General features: G+C 36.0%; 3 protein-coding genes across 3 annotated transcripts; all 3 read left to right on the top strand.

Annotated features, from left to right (window-relative positions):
* The first annotated feature begins 2,311 nt into the window (after positions 1 to 2,311).
* On the top strand, positions 2,312 to 3,261 carry LOC108815252 (zinc finger protein JAGGED). The gene has a single exon (XM_018587895.2). It carries the CDS (start codon positions 2,312 to 2,314, stop codon positions 2,828 to 2,830), a length of 519 nt encoding a protein of 172 aa, XP_018443397.1. The 3' UTR covers positions 2,831 to 3,261.
* A 608-nt stretch (positions 3,262 to 3,869) lies between these two features.
* On the top strand, positions 3,870 to 6,927 carry LOC108814144 (putative SWI/SNF-related matrix-associated actin-dependent regulator of chromatin subfamily A member 3-like 1). Its single transcript, XM_018586647.2, has 3 exons — positions 3,870 to 5,541; positions 5,619 to 5,910; positions 5,999 to 6,927. Exons 1-3 carry the CDS (start codon positions 4,102 to 4,104, stop codon positions 6,814 to 6,816), a joined length of 2,550 nt encoding a protein of 849 aa, XP_018442149.1. The 5' UTR covers positions 3,870 to 4,101; the 3' UTR covers positions 6,817 to 6,927.
* Positions 6,928 to 10,475: 3,548 nt separating this feature from the next.
* Positions 10,476 to 13,420, top strand: LOC108818251 (probable mediator of RNA polymerase II transcription subunit 26b). Its single transcript, XM_018591157.2, has 8 exons — positions 10,476 to 11,465; positions 11,546 to 11,614; positions 11,685 to 11,767; positions 11,856 to 11,908; positions 12,040 to 12,210; positions 12,315 to 12,595; positions 12,694 to 12,775; positions 12,862 to 13,420. Exons 1-8 carry the CDS (start codon positions 10,986 to 10,988, stop codon positions 12,978 to 12,980), a joined length of 1,338 nt encoding a protein of 445 aa, XP_018446659.1. The 5' UTR covers positions 10,476 to 10,985; the 3' UTR covers positions 12,981 to 13,420.
* Positions 13,421 to 14,153: the final 733 nt, after the last annotated feature.

Genomic DNA, 14,153 nt, shown 5'->3' with positions numbered 1-14,153 from the left:
TTAAAGAAACATACTAGCCTTGTTCGTTAACTTGATGCTGCGTCCGCATTTAGCGATCAAAAATCATTCATTAAATTAGACAAAAGTAAAAGTTGAGAAAATATAAGGTGACACTACGATCAATTTTTACAAGGAATACGATGGTGTTTCTGCTGCTGTGTAAAATAGCAGCAATTAATATGATGATGCGACTGTTCTTCAGTGTATTTTTGTTCGATGAACGCGGACGCAACATCTTTGCAAAGAACATGGCTACTAAAAAAATTCTAGATTCTTGTGTTTATTGGACTGCCAATATGCAAGGAGTTAAGCCTATCTAATTTAGATTTAATGGACTTTTGTCCAATTAGACAACTTTAACTTTTGGGTCTAATATCGTAAGACCATTTGAGTTTGGTCTTGGCTAACCAACTAAGCCCATTTGACATCTCTGGTCACCAATGTTTTAAAAATCGACCGAGACCCCGACTTACCGGGTCGACCACGGGTTATTGGGTCGACCACGGGTGAATCATGAATTAATAAATGAATTTATTTTATTATATAATAATATATTAGTTATGAAAATAAAAAATATAGAAACTAAAATTGATATTTTAAATGTTCAACATAAAATAATAGCTTGGTAATATATATATCTTTTTCATTTGATATACAAAATATCAATTTAAAAAAAATTATAACTAATTAAGAGTTATGATTTAAAAAATCAAAAATATTCATAAATATTTATGTTTAATGTGAATAATAAATTAAACTTCAAATCTAAAATAAACCAAAACTAAAACATCGTTATAATAAATTGTAAATAACAAAAACAAACTAACACCAAATCACATCAACTAATTTTGACAAAAAAAAACTGAAAAGAAACCTAACTTTTTAATTAGAAATTTAGAATATAAAACATAATTAAAAAACATAACTAAAAGTTTTAAAAATGTAAAAATTATCTATTGGTTCAACCAATAGTTCAACCGGTATCAGGTTTGGCGTTTTTTGCTGTTTTTTGTGTGTTTTTAAATTTTAGGTTTTTCATAAAACCTAAACCAGATATTAAAGCACTGGATTTACCGGTTTAATCGCAGGTCCAGATCGAATTCAAAACACTCCCGGTCACCAGAGCTCTCTGATTTTAACAAATACCATAAGAACTCGAGATACTCGATTGACTTTTTTTGTTGACATTCGGGTATGAATGGGCCGGCCCACTTAGAGCAACATCTGTCGTAGTCAAGGTGTGGTTAAAAGAACTCATACCGTTTATGAGAAGTAAGGGAAAGTTTCATAGGCCACGAAATAGGCTCCGAGTCCAATTTAATTGGATTCAGCTGAAGGCCCATTATTATGTTCTTTGTCTATTATTTATCATTTCTAAAAGTGGATATACTAATATTTTGAAAAGATAATAGTGTAATTTTCTTACTTCCAAAGTGATGTATTATATTTTTACACTAAAACTAGATTATGAACCGTTCTTTCAAATAGGAAATATACTTTTTGTTTAAATTCTTTAAATTTTTGGTTTTTTCTATAATCATATTTATGTTGAATATTATATTAATTTAATTTGATATAATACTCATTTAAATAAATGAAATATATTATTGAATTAAGCATTTATCAATTGGACATGATCTTATTTTTATAGAATAGAGTTTCTTTAATTTAATAGGTAAAAATCATTTACCCAATTTGGTATATTCAGATTGAAATGAAGAAAAACACCAAAAATCTAAGAAGAAGTTCTTATTTGAGAATTATAGTTTTTTTGAACAAATAAAAGTTATAGATTATGTTTTAAAGGTGATAGATTACAAGAGCAAATTACTACCTATCTACAGTCTTAACTCTTTTAGTAAATGTGTGAGTTTCAACATCTCACGGATTTATTAATATGTCAAAGACTACTAACCAAATTTTCACAACTCCTGATTTATTTTGGAAATAAAAAACATTTGGAACTAATTTTGACTAATATCATTGCAATAAGTAATCAAGAAAAAATTAACCATATAGAGTCAAATCGGAAATTGTTTTATGTATATCTAGCAATTAAAAAAGTTACCTTATGTGTTAGTACTTTTAATGAAAGATTTATAATTACTTGAGTTAGTCTTTGTTTATTATCTTCGATAAGACACTTGCCATTTCCATCAATACGCATTTAAACTTATGGTATTCAACATCAAAATACTAAATATATATATTTCCATAATTTTAAAAGTATACGCGAAGTTTCAATCTTTAAATACTCATCTGGGTGCAATCCTATTAGTATAACAATTAAATCTGAACCTGCAAAAATATAATGGATCCGGATCATCCTATCGATGTCGATATGTTATCATCGGAATCAAGTGATGCTAGCGACAATGACCATGAATTGATAGAGAGGCAGAAATACAAATGCAAATATTGTCCCAAAAAGTTCTCTAAAACACAAGCATTGGGTGGTCACCAAAATGCTCACAAGAAGAAGCGAAAGATCATGAACCAGCCATATCCAAATCCGTACCCATATCTGCAATCTACATTTTTCCCAAGATTTGAACAATCGGGTTACACCGTTGTTGAACCGGATAACTTAACTGTGGTCGACAATCAAAATGACGGAATTGACCAAAGTTGGACCGTTGGAGAGAACCAATACCAATCCGTCATGGATCCACCTCAACTCTATTTGTTCCCAACGTCACCACCACCAACACCACCCTCACCAGTGTGTTTAGACCTTTGTCTTGGTGTTGGAAATAGCTCACAAGTCCAAACTCAACCACAAGAACCTAGCGAAGATGACCCTTTGCTTTCTCTTTCACTTAAACTTTGAATTTGTAATGTTGCGATTTGAATAATTTTTTAAACCGATGGATTGTTTTTAATTTATTTTGAATTCTATCTTTATTTATCGAAATTGTTATTTTTGTTTTCCATTTCCAACACCATCCATACATTGTTTCTAATATGTTTTGAATTCTGTCTTTATTTTATCAAACTAATTATTTTGATTTCCATTTCCAAACACCATCCATATATGGTATCAAATCCAAATGTGTTGACTTCAAAAAGTATAAGAAAGTTGATTAGTCCTAAATATACAGAAACCAACACCTCAAGGGCTTGAATTATTTTTCCGTTACCATCTGCAAATACAGTTTTTAAAGTTAGTAGCGGGTGACAACGTTTCAAAATAATCATACAAACCGTTACAAATCGTTTCAAACCGCTCAGAACCTCTTAAAATCAAAAAGATGGTTTCATGTAGTGTTTATGGTTGTGGACGGTTGCGGGTGACTTAAAATATATAATTTTTTCTAAATATTTTAAATTTAAAATTAAAAATGGAAATATTATAAATTAATATATATATATATATATATTATATTAATTTAAATTCACAAACAGTATCATAATTTATTTTATAAAAACTTTTAACTAGCTATTCATTATAATTTTTTTAAATAATATATATATATAAAGATAAACACATATATAAAACGAAACAAAATATTATTTTAAAAGTTTAGATATAAATCTTCAAAATTTAATTAAAATTATAACTTTCAACTAATTAAAAATTAAATAATTAAACATAATATTATTATTAATTATATTATATTAATAATTATTATATTTTATCACGACAATATGTTTTTATATTTCTATAATTTTATAATATATCTATATTGGTAATTTTTTTGTTAAACCGCTGTAATATTTCATTATCAACCAGACAAATATTCCGCAAACGCAATAATTTTCAAGCATTATATCGGTCATATAATACCCTATATAACACTTAAAACCGCAAACTCCTGCATCTGCAAACTCCGATATCCGCAAACTCCCCTAACCGCAACCATGACTTCATTACTCATCCTATCATCGTTTACTCTTACAACGCTGGCTTGGGGGTGTATCAATCTATTTATAATACTTTGAGGTATAATCTGAAATATACAAACTTTGAAGGGTTACAAGGGCAGAAACCTAAATTTCGAAAAGAGGCGGTTTTTGAAACTTTCGAGTATCCTCCTCACTCATCTTTCCTCCGTTTCCACTCTCACAAACATCTCTAGGTCACTTCTCTTCCTCTCCCCCATGGCGAACGAAGACGACTTCCCCTCCTCCTCCGCGGAGCCGCCGCCGTCGCAGCAATCCCAAGACGATAACATCTCAGAGCGATACATGGTGGGATTCGTAATCGCGAACATCGTAGGGCTAAAGTACTACTCGGGACGAATCAACGGCCGAGAGCTGGTGGGCCTGGTCCGAGAGCCCTCGAACCTCTACGACGAGAACGCGATCAGGGTGCTCAACACTCGATCCGTCCAAGTGGGCCACATCGAGCGCGCCGTGGCCGCCGTCCTCTCGCCGCTGATCGACTCCGAGAAGATCCTCGTCGAAGGCATCGTGCCCAACACTCGCTCCTCCGCCAACAGGTTCAGAATCCCCTGCCAAGTTCACATCTTTGCGAAGCTGGAAGAGACGCAAGCTGTTAAATCGGAGATTTCGAGGGGTGGGTTGGTGTTGATTTCGGATTCGGATGTTAGTTTCGGTTTGTCTGAGGCTGTGGTGGTGAAGGAGCGGATGGGTGGTGGAGAGGGGAAGAAGAAGAGTGTAGATAAGATTTTTGAGCTTGTTGATGAGAATGTTAAGGGAAAGGAGAAGATGGTTGAGGTTGAGCCGCCTAGGGGAGTGATAAAGTCTGAGCTTTTCGCTCATCAGAAGGAAGGGTTGGGATGGTTGATGAACAGGGAGAAGCCTGAGGAGCTTCCTCCGTTTTGGGAAGAGAAGAAAGGTGGAGACTTTGTCAACGTTTTGACGAATTACCGCACGGATAAGCGGCCTGAGGCTTTGCGTGGAGGAGTTTTTGCTGATGACATGGGGTTGGGTAAGACTCTTACTCTGCTTTCGTTGATAGCTTTCGATAGATACGGCAACGCATCCACCAGTACGGGAACTGAAGAAGAAGAAGAGACTTTTGATGTTGAAAAGAAGGGTAGGAAGAGAGGGAGAGGCAAGGGGAGTGAGAGTGGAGCTCGGAAGAAGGTTAAGTCCGTGTCTCAAAAGACGACGTTGATTGTTTGTCCACCTTCTGTGTTTTCAGCGTGGGTTACTCAGCTAGAAGAGCATACTGTACCGGGGAGCTTGAAGGTGTACATGTACCACGGTGGCGAGAGGACGGACGACGTTAACGAGCTTATGAAGTATGATATAGTGTTGACTACTTACGGCACTTTGGCTGTTGAGGAGGCGTGGGAAGATTCTCCTGCTAAGAAGATGGAATGGCTGAGAATAATTCTGGATGAGGCACACACCATCAAGAACGCAAATGCTCAGCAGAGCCGGGCGGTTTGTAATCTGAAGGCTTCTAGGAGATGGGCTGTCACAGGCACTCCTATTCAGAATGGTTCGTTTGATCTCTACTCTCTGATGGCGTTTCTCCGGTTCGAGCCATTTTCCATAAAGAGTTATTGGCAAAGCTTGATACAGCGCCCGCTTGGTCAAGGGAATAAGAATGGGCTTTCACGTTTACAGGTAAAAGACAATACTCACTTACTATGTAAGTTTTCATTTTATGTTGGAAAAGTATTCAATTAAAAGGCTTTTGTCAGGTTTTGATGGGGACAATCTCGTTGCGGAGAACAAAGGAAAAGAGTTTGATTGGTTTGCCACCTAAGACTGTTGGGACTTGTTACGTTGAACTCTCTGCAGAAGAACGTCAGTTGTATGATCACATGGAAGGAGAAGCCAAAGGTGTTGTGCAGAACCTTATAAACAGTGGAAGCCTGATGAGAAACTACTCAACAGTTTTGAGTATAATCTTACGGCTTAGACAGCTTTGTGACGATGTTTCTCTATGCCCTCCGGAGTTGAGATCTTTGACCACTTGTACATCTATAGAAGGTAAAAAAAAAATGAAAACAGTTACATGTTATTACTATTTTCGGTTGCAAAGCTTTAAAAACTTTTTGTGTGTTGGTTGGTGAAACAGATGTGACTGATAACCCAGAGCTGCTGCAGAAGCTGGTTGCTATATTGCAAGATGGGGAGGATTTTGACTGTCCTATTTGCATTTCTCCACCAAGGGACATGATCATCACTCGGTGTGCTCATATCTTTTGCAGGGCATGCATTCTCCAAACCCTTCAAAGAACCAAACCTTCTTGCCCTCTTTGCCGTGGCTCTCTAACCCAATCCGATCTCTTCAACGCTCCTCCTCCTCCTCCTCCCTCGGATACTCAAGATAATGACGGAGGAGACACCAAACCTTCAACCAAATCCTCAAAGGTCACGGCGTTACTATCGCTTCTCATGGCATCGAAACAAGAAGACCCCAACACAAAGTCTGTTGTGTTCTCTCAGTTCAGGAAGATGCTGCTTCTACTAGAAGTCCCACTGAAAGCTGCGGGTTTCACCGTCTTACGGTTAGATGGGGCAATGACCGTGAAGAAACGGACGCAAGTCATTGGAGACTTCGGGAAACCGGAGTTAACCGGACCTGTGGTGTTGCTTGCAAGCCTCAAGGCCTCTGGTGCTGGCATAAACTTAACTGCAGCCTCGAGAGTTTACCTGTTCGAGCCGTGGTGGAACCCTGCAGTTGAAGAACAGGCCATGGACAGGATTCATAGGATTGGGCAGAAACAGGAGGTTAAGATGATTAGGATGATTGCGAGGAACAGTATCGAGGAGAGGGTCCTTGAGCTTCAGCAGAAGAAGAAGAATCTTGCAAATGAAGCTTTTAAAAGAAGGCGTGGGAAAGATCAAAGAGAGGTTAACATTGAAGACGTGATCTCTCTCATGTCTCTCTGAACTCTAAAAATAATGCCTTTTAGTTTTTTTTTCCGTTTTTTTTTTCATGTTCCCTCTTAACGGATGTTTTCAGTCTCGGTTAATTTAACTAAGGGTTTGCTTGTACATAAATGTTTAATGGCCTAATCTTTGTAATCACCTGCCTCAGGGGATTGCAAATGACACCTAATCCAACCTCCACCCAATGTTAATATTATTAATTGTAGCCACAAGTAAACATAGCAGGATCAGGTTAATTAATCTGTGACTGAAAAATGGTTTGTGTAAACGTATCTTAAACATCATTTATTTTATTATACCAACATAAGTAATGTTAGAGATCTTCACTAACACAATCGTCAAATGCAATGTTTCACAAAACAACTTTTTGAACATTTTCTTTTAATCGCTCTAGACGTTCAGAAAAGAAAAATCGTATTAGCGTCCACCTAATCAATAATCTCCTATAAAATGCATAGTTAGAAATAAGCATTTCATTGTTTCGGGTTTGGGTCTTTGTTAGTGAAAATTTGACAAAGGTCAAGCTGGAATAAGGCTCAGTTCTGTCGAGTTTGATTCAGTTCAATTTTGTTTGCTTATTACTTTAGATATGATGATTGTTTGTACAATTAGTTAAAATTTAGGTGGGCATTAGATATACTGATTATGAGGAGTATTCTTCTTCACCTAACATTTTTTACTCGACTTCAACACACTTCTCGTTTTCAATCTTCAAAAAAGTCAACACACCGTTTGTAAAAGGACTTTTAGTCTTTAGCAGATATCAAACGGCGTCAAATATCGAAGGGGGCATTTACTCTATTTTCATGTTGTTAAATGTCACAAAATAAAACTAATAGTAGTCAACTATGCGAACTTCAAAAATTATCATACCATCTTATCGGTTGGCGTTGTTACCGGCCGGTTATATAGTTTAAGAGTGGTAGGAGATCTAGTACTTTAAACCAAACGAACAAAATTTTCTAGTCACTTAACTTCAGCATAATCATTTTCTTAAAATAGTTTTCTCTCTTGCGCAAGTTCATTATGATGGCATAAAACTAATAGCTTTAAATGTTTAATACCAATCTGTATATACTACTATTAACTCTTAACTATATGTTGTCTTTAAAACTATTTGAGACATTGTTTGTAGTACTATCCACATTTTGATGTTTGTGTATTATCTACATTATTGTAGCATTAGAGTAGTATTTGTTTCCATCCAACTTAATGATTCCATCATTACACTATAAGCATAGGGTACCAAGTTATCGATTAGCATCAGGTAACCCTTTAGTTAGTACTTTTAAGTTTTAACAGCATAAAATATGATATCTTTCACCTCAGTTTTGCGCTAGCCGTAACGATATCAATGACGCGCATACGAGTAGACTTAACTAAACGATTTGATAATGGTATTATTATTCCGGACTATACAAAGTTGGTACATGAAATATAAATGTATTTTTTTTTTTTGAAACAGAAATATAAATGTATTGATTGCATTTTACTTAGGTTTGGTAGTGAACGGTGGTAGATGAATTAGTATGATTGTGTTACCTCCTCTTCCACACAAGACACGCACCAATTACACTGGGGTCCGCCGAAATCCCGTAAAGCAGCCACTATATCTGCTGACGTGTTGGCTGAGATCAACGTCTGTCGCTTAGAGGTGACTGTGACAGGCCCGTGAGGTTAAACACTCAGATCAAACAAGTCGCAGGTTTTTCACGCGTTTGAAGGTGAATGAAGGACGCGACTGTATCTACCTCTTAAATTAGTAATTTAGTATAATTGGCTGTGGTATCACCGCCCCAAATCCCGTGCAACTCCGTTTTGTCACGTATAACATAAAAATCGAATAATTAATATTTATTATTTAGTTGATTTTGTTGACCAACATAAATAAATGCTATTCATTGATTTGGTTCTATGATTGATTGATCATCAAATACTTTTACCTAAATGTTAGTCCAAATAGATTTCGTAAAAGAGAACTTGCTATAGAAACGCAGATTTTTAAAATTGACCCGATAAGGATCTGCATCCATAAATTTTAATTATTTTATTGGATCACAATATTTTCGATTTTAAAAGATTCAAATTTGACAAGATCTGATCTTCTGAATTACATTGTTCACCTAACCCAGACGTGAATCCATGCTTTAGAATTCATTTAAATATCTTGAAAAATTGTATATTCGTGAATTTGCGATTCCCCTTAATTTAATCCGATTAAAAAAAATTAGTCAAAAAAAATCTGATCCAAATTAAATCTCAAGACCTTAATACCCAAACTTAATATATAGCAGAAGTTATGTGTGTTTATGTAATTTTGTTGCTAAATTTCCCAAAACTTTAGAACATTTTTAATATAATTTTTTTCTATAATAGAATATGTAGGTAAAATAATCTAATTTTCATCTTTTTTACTCTATAATATAACAATAAATAAATAGCCTCATTTATAAAGTGAACTTAATTATGAAACGAAAAAACAAAATAGTGTTAAAATATTTTTTTACTTTATAATCTATTTCATTTTATTTTATAATAGAAAATAGAATATTGGAAATGCTTTCAAGCAAATAAGACATTCATTCTAGACTAGTACGCTCAGACTTGACTCCTATGGCCGGCCTTACAACTATGGTTTAGGAAAAGTCGAGTTGATAAAACATAACCTTCGTCTTCTTCTTTTTCAACTTTTCTAACAAGGAAAAGAGAATGAGCTTTAGTGGGAACTATTCACATCTTTTTCCAAAACATGATTGATTTTCTAAAAATATTAAAAATGTCTCTTATAAAACAAAACAAAACTTGTTAGTGGATTAGGTATATAAATTTGAATTTATCACACAGACTAATCATTTAAGAGCACCATACTGATCTTGAATTAACTTCTCCGACTTATTAGATCTACAACGTTTTCAGATATCAAAATATCTTGACAAGATGAGATAATTCTACTGGTTAGAGACTTAGAAGCCAATTGTCATGCTTCCGGATTTGACGCTAGCCGGATGCGAACTGTTCATCCATGTCATTAAATGCGGTACTGAGTGTTGGACCTTCTCCTCAACCCAGGTAAAACTCTTTCGGGTAAAATGGACCGCTGCCTGATCGGATCTGAAAAAATGACTCACGTAAGTCAAGAACCCTCAGATTATCAAAAAAAAAAATATCACATGAAATCATTTGTTCTGAGTTAGATTTGCTGATTAAACTAACATTCTATTCACGTATTTGACTGCCTGATGAATTTGAGTCAGTAGTTTTGATGTAATCCACTAAAAGTCGGTATAATAAAAAGGAGAATGTTCGTAAAAAGTTTTACCTTTTGACATTTTTTCCAACGTAAAACCAATAAATGAAATGTTACGTGGAGAAATGTAGGCAGAAGAAAAAGAGTTTGACCTTGTCGACACTAACTCGTGTCGTCGTCCATACAACGCATGTGCAAGAGAAGTAGAGAACAGATGAAATGAATATTTTAATGGGAATTAATTCTTTTTTTATAAAATAAAAATGAAAAGCCAAACAAGACCGATCAAGGGGGGGGGTCAAAAGAAAAGCCGTAAAGAAAGAAAAAAATAAGAATAACTTATTACCAAACAGATACAGAGACACTTCCGAGAAGATGAGTATAACATAAAAAAAAAAACACACACACACACAAAACTCTCTCAATTAAAAAAAATAGGGAGCTTTCTTGTAGAATTGATTTGTACATCTGGTTTTAACGTAGCAGCACTTGTCTTTATTTTTTTTTTGTTTTAAAAAGATTAGACAACGTAACCAAAACTGTTTCATCTTTGTCTGTTTTGTGACTTGTCTTGGTTTCTGGTTTTCTCCCTCATCTCCCTCTCTATCTCTGTTTCTCGGTGCATTTTCTATTTTCCCCTTTCCGGGAAAGTTTCGTCAGATTCGGCAAAAAATTTCAAAACTTTCGAATCACAACTTCGTTTGATCTTTCAACAAAGTCTCAACCTTTCATCTCTTCTCAGATCGAATCTCATCTTCACCGATTAGAGATTAAAAAGATCGGATCTTTCTTCATATCTCAATTACCTGAGAAAGAAAGCTCTTTACTTTTTTACATTGAGATTCACCTGAAAAAGAAGAATCCAATTCCTCTGGATCGAGGAAGATCGGAATCGAAACCGATTAGCTTTGTCTTGACGACGATGAAGCCGCCATCAGGTTCGTTAGATAGCTGGAGGGAGTATTTCCGGCGAGGAGATTCCGATATCTTCGGGATCATCGATCACGCCATCATGGTCGCCGCCGCCGATTGCCCCAACAAATTCAAATCGAGGAGAGACAAAATCGCCGAGCTTCTCTTCTCCTGCAGATTGAGTCGCTGCACCGGTTGCGACCACCTCGAGCTGTCCGTTCCCGGACACGACGACAACGAAGAGGATGCTAATAATACGACGGTTGATGGTGGTGGTGGTGGTGAGGCTGGTGGGAGTAAAGAGAGCAAAGCTAATAGTAGCAGAGGAGATAACAATCATATTATCAACGAGACGAAGAATCTGGTGAATGGCGGCAATTATAGTTATGATGATGAAGCTGAGGCTTTGAGCGATGCGATTGAAGAGTTTTCTATGGTGTCTAAGGAAGTTTGTAGGATTAAGGAGATCTTCCTCAACAAAGACGATGAGGTTTTTAATCTTAATTAGCTCTGAATCTCTCTCTGTGTTAATGGAAGCTTGATTTTGTCTTGTTTGGTCTGTGTGTGTAGTCACAATCGGTGATACTTGAATCCCTGAGGAAGCTGAAGCTCATGTCTTTGAATGTGGATATTCTCAAGGTTGGTTTCTGGTTGCTTTGTATGGAGTTGAGTGATTGATTGATAAATAAGGTTATTCTCTCTCTCGCAGAGTACTGAGATTGGAAAGGCTGTAAATGGGCTGAGGAAACATGCTTCTGATAAGATTCGTCAGCTTGCAAAGACTCTCATCGCGTATGAGTTTTTTGATTCTTTCATAATGATTAACACTTTCTTACACTTATGAATATGGTTGTTGAGTTTATTTAATGGGGTTATGCAGAGAGTGGAAAGAGATCGTTGATCAATGGGTGAGCACCACCAAGGAAATCGCTGGTAATTTAACTCTCTCTTAGTCTTGTTGATTACTTTACTGTCTTGTGGGGGATTCATGTCTTACAGTCTCTTTGGTTTCTTGAAATAGATCCATAAGTCTTTGGTTCTAATTTCTTGTCTAAAAAAAACAGGTGCTCAAGGTACACCAGAGTCTGCAAACCCATCTGTTGTTGATGAAGAAGAAGAAGAGGAAGAAGAAGCGTTTCCATCGCTTCCATATGATGTTGATATCTTCACACCGGAAGCAAACGGATTTGAAATGCTAAATGGAGACTTCTTTGATTCCTTGGACTTTGATGGAAGTGAGTTCTTTTTTTTTTCTTAGTTTAAAAGAACTATACTCTTCTATATATGTATATATATCTGGTTGATTGATTTTCCTTTTGTGGGGGATGTTTGTTTTCAGATCTTTGTAACTCAGGGGAACACAACACGAGTAGCCGAGAACAAGAAAGAAGACCACAGAATATCTCCAAGAGAAGACCTGAGGGAACACAAACGAGGATACAAGACGCTCCTTTTAGATCTATCAAGCCATCATCATCATCAGCTGATGGGACTAGAAGACCACAAAAGCATAATACAACAGAACAGAGGATGATGAAGAACGATGTGGTGTCTGTTCACAACAAGTCCGAGAAGCCCATGATCCCTAGGAGGAAACCGCTTGCGAGACCTCAACAAGAAGTGAGTGTTGTTGGCAACAAATCTTTTGTCTTTTTTCTTTTCGTCGTAAGCTTGGACATGTATGATTGACTGTTGTTTTTTCGTTCTTGTCCAAGCAGAAACTTAAAGGTCTTGATGCAGACGCGAAGTTTGAGTTTGCTAAGAGGAAACTTCAAGAGAGCTACCAACATCATGAGAACGGTTTGTTTTCTTTTCCTTTCGAGTAATTTCAATGCAATTCTTGAAAACAAAGAGTTAAACAAACAAAGAAAATGTTTTGTGAACAGCCAAGAAGCAGAGAACAATACAAGTACTCGAGACGATCCCAAAGCAAGGCAACTCTCAGAAACCGCAGCTCAAGAGACCTGGAATGAACAACAGGAACTGGGCCAACGGACGTAAATAGCTTCTTCTCTCCGATGAGATAATTTCAATTCTTACATACGACCGACATACCACAAATATCATTTCTGGTTGAAATAAGCAGAGGAGAGAAAGAGCAGATTCCACAACTCCCAACTTTTCTTTCAAACAGACTGTTTACTCCTCTGTTTTGTTACTTTCTCTGTTCTACTAGTAACTACTACTACATTCTTGAGACTTTCGGTACAGTTCCGGTTTAGTTTATTCCGGTTTGGTTCGAGTCATGTTCGGTTCAGGGACATCAGAGAAGTGAGAGAGAGGTCCCCCTTCTTCTTTTAAAAATTGTAAAAGAGAGTAGAAAAGTATTTTTCTGAAATTGACCGGCTCTTCACCTAACTTTGTACAGTGAACGTGAAATGGTTTGGGACACGATACAGATGACTACATTTTTTTTTACAAAATAAATAAAATATAGTTCGTGAATGTGACCAAATGTTTTGTTTTATCATTTATTTATCTTTCTAGTTTTTGACGTGTTGTCATTTATAATCGGATGGCTTTTATAATGAATGCATTGAAAAGGCTTAAAAGAAGGTGGGTGGATAAGAAACGAAGAGTAGGAGGTACTATTCGTGGTGGTGTGAGTTGACGTGGATGGATAGGAATGTTAACCAACAAAGCCTTTGTGCGTGTTTTGTATTATATTGTTATTAATTTATTATTGGTTCGTTTTATAAATTACCTTACGCGTTCACACAATCCACCACATGTACCACGTGGCCTTCCATAACTTCTACTCTTTCCATCTCTATTAAAAAAAAAGCAAAGGGTTAGATAGAGACTGATCCGGACCACTACTGGTTTTTGGGGGTTTCACTTTCACATGATGGTAAAATGTCTGTTGGTTGTTTTAAAATTATTTACATTAGTTTAACATGTGAATAAGAGTGGTCCGACATAAATTAACCAACCAACAAGCAATTAAGAACAGACAAAATTAAAAAGTCAACAACCAACAATTATGTATTGAGTGAGTTAAGTACGTAAACACGAAACCGTGTGTTAAAAAATAGTATCTAGTATGTTAGAAAAAAAAACACATTTCGTAAAGAAGAAGGCGTTTCTTTCGTGTAGAAGTCAACCATATTTAACAAGAACATGTGGAGAAGATTGCGATCTGCGTGTACACAAGTTTTTTTTCTTTTCCATTATACCT

The sequence above is a fragment of the Raphanus sativus genome, chromosome 7 (genome assembly GCF_000801105.2).
Source record: "Raphanus sativus cultivar WK10039 chromosome 7, ASM80110v3, whole genome shotgun sequence".
Taxonomy (NCBI): Eukaryota; Viridiplantae; Streptophyta; class Magnoliopsida; order Brassicales; family Brassicaceae; genus Raphanus; species Raphanus sativus.
The sequence above is the reverse complement of the archived record's forward strand: the minus strand, read 5'-3'. Positions and strand labels throughout refer to the sequence as shown.

What these genes read in the sequence shown, in the direction of transcription:
- LOC108815252 (XM_018587895.2), top strand. Translation starts at nt 2,312, where the DNA reads ATGGATCCGGATCATCCTATCGATGTCGATATGTTATCATCGGAATCA.
- LOC108814144 (XM_018586647.2), top strand. Translation starts at nt 4,102, where the DNA reads ATGGCGAACGAAGACGACTTCCCCTCCTCCTCCGCGGAGCCGCCGCCG. An exon ending in ATGGGCTTTCACGTTTACAG is followed by an intron (nt 5,542 to 5,618) that starts GTAAAAGACAAT and finishes GGCTTTTGTCAG; the next exon opens with GTTTTGATGGGGACAATCTC. An exon ending in CACTTGTACATCTATAGAAG is followed by an intron (nt 5,911 to 5,998) that starts GTAAAAAAAAAA and finishes TTGGTGAAACAG; the next exon opens with ATGTGACTGATAACCCAGAG.
- LOC108818251 (XM_018591157.2), top strand. Translation starts at nt 10,986, where the DNA reads ATGAAGCCGCCATCAGGTTCGTTAGATAGCTGGAGGGAGTATTTCCGG. An exon ending in TCCTCAACAAAGACGATGAG is followed by an intron (nt 11,466 to 11,545) that starts GTTTTTAATCTT and finishes CTGTGTGTGTAG; the next exon opens with TCACAATCGGTGATACTTGA. An exon ending in TTCCTTGGACTTTGATGGAA is followed by an intron (nt 12,211 to 12,314) that starts GTGAGTTCTTTT and finishes GTTTGTTTTCAG; the next exon opens with ATCTTTGTAACTCAGGGGAA.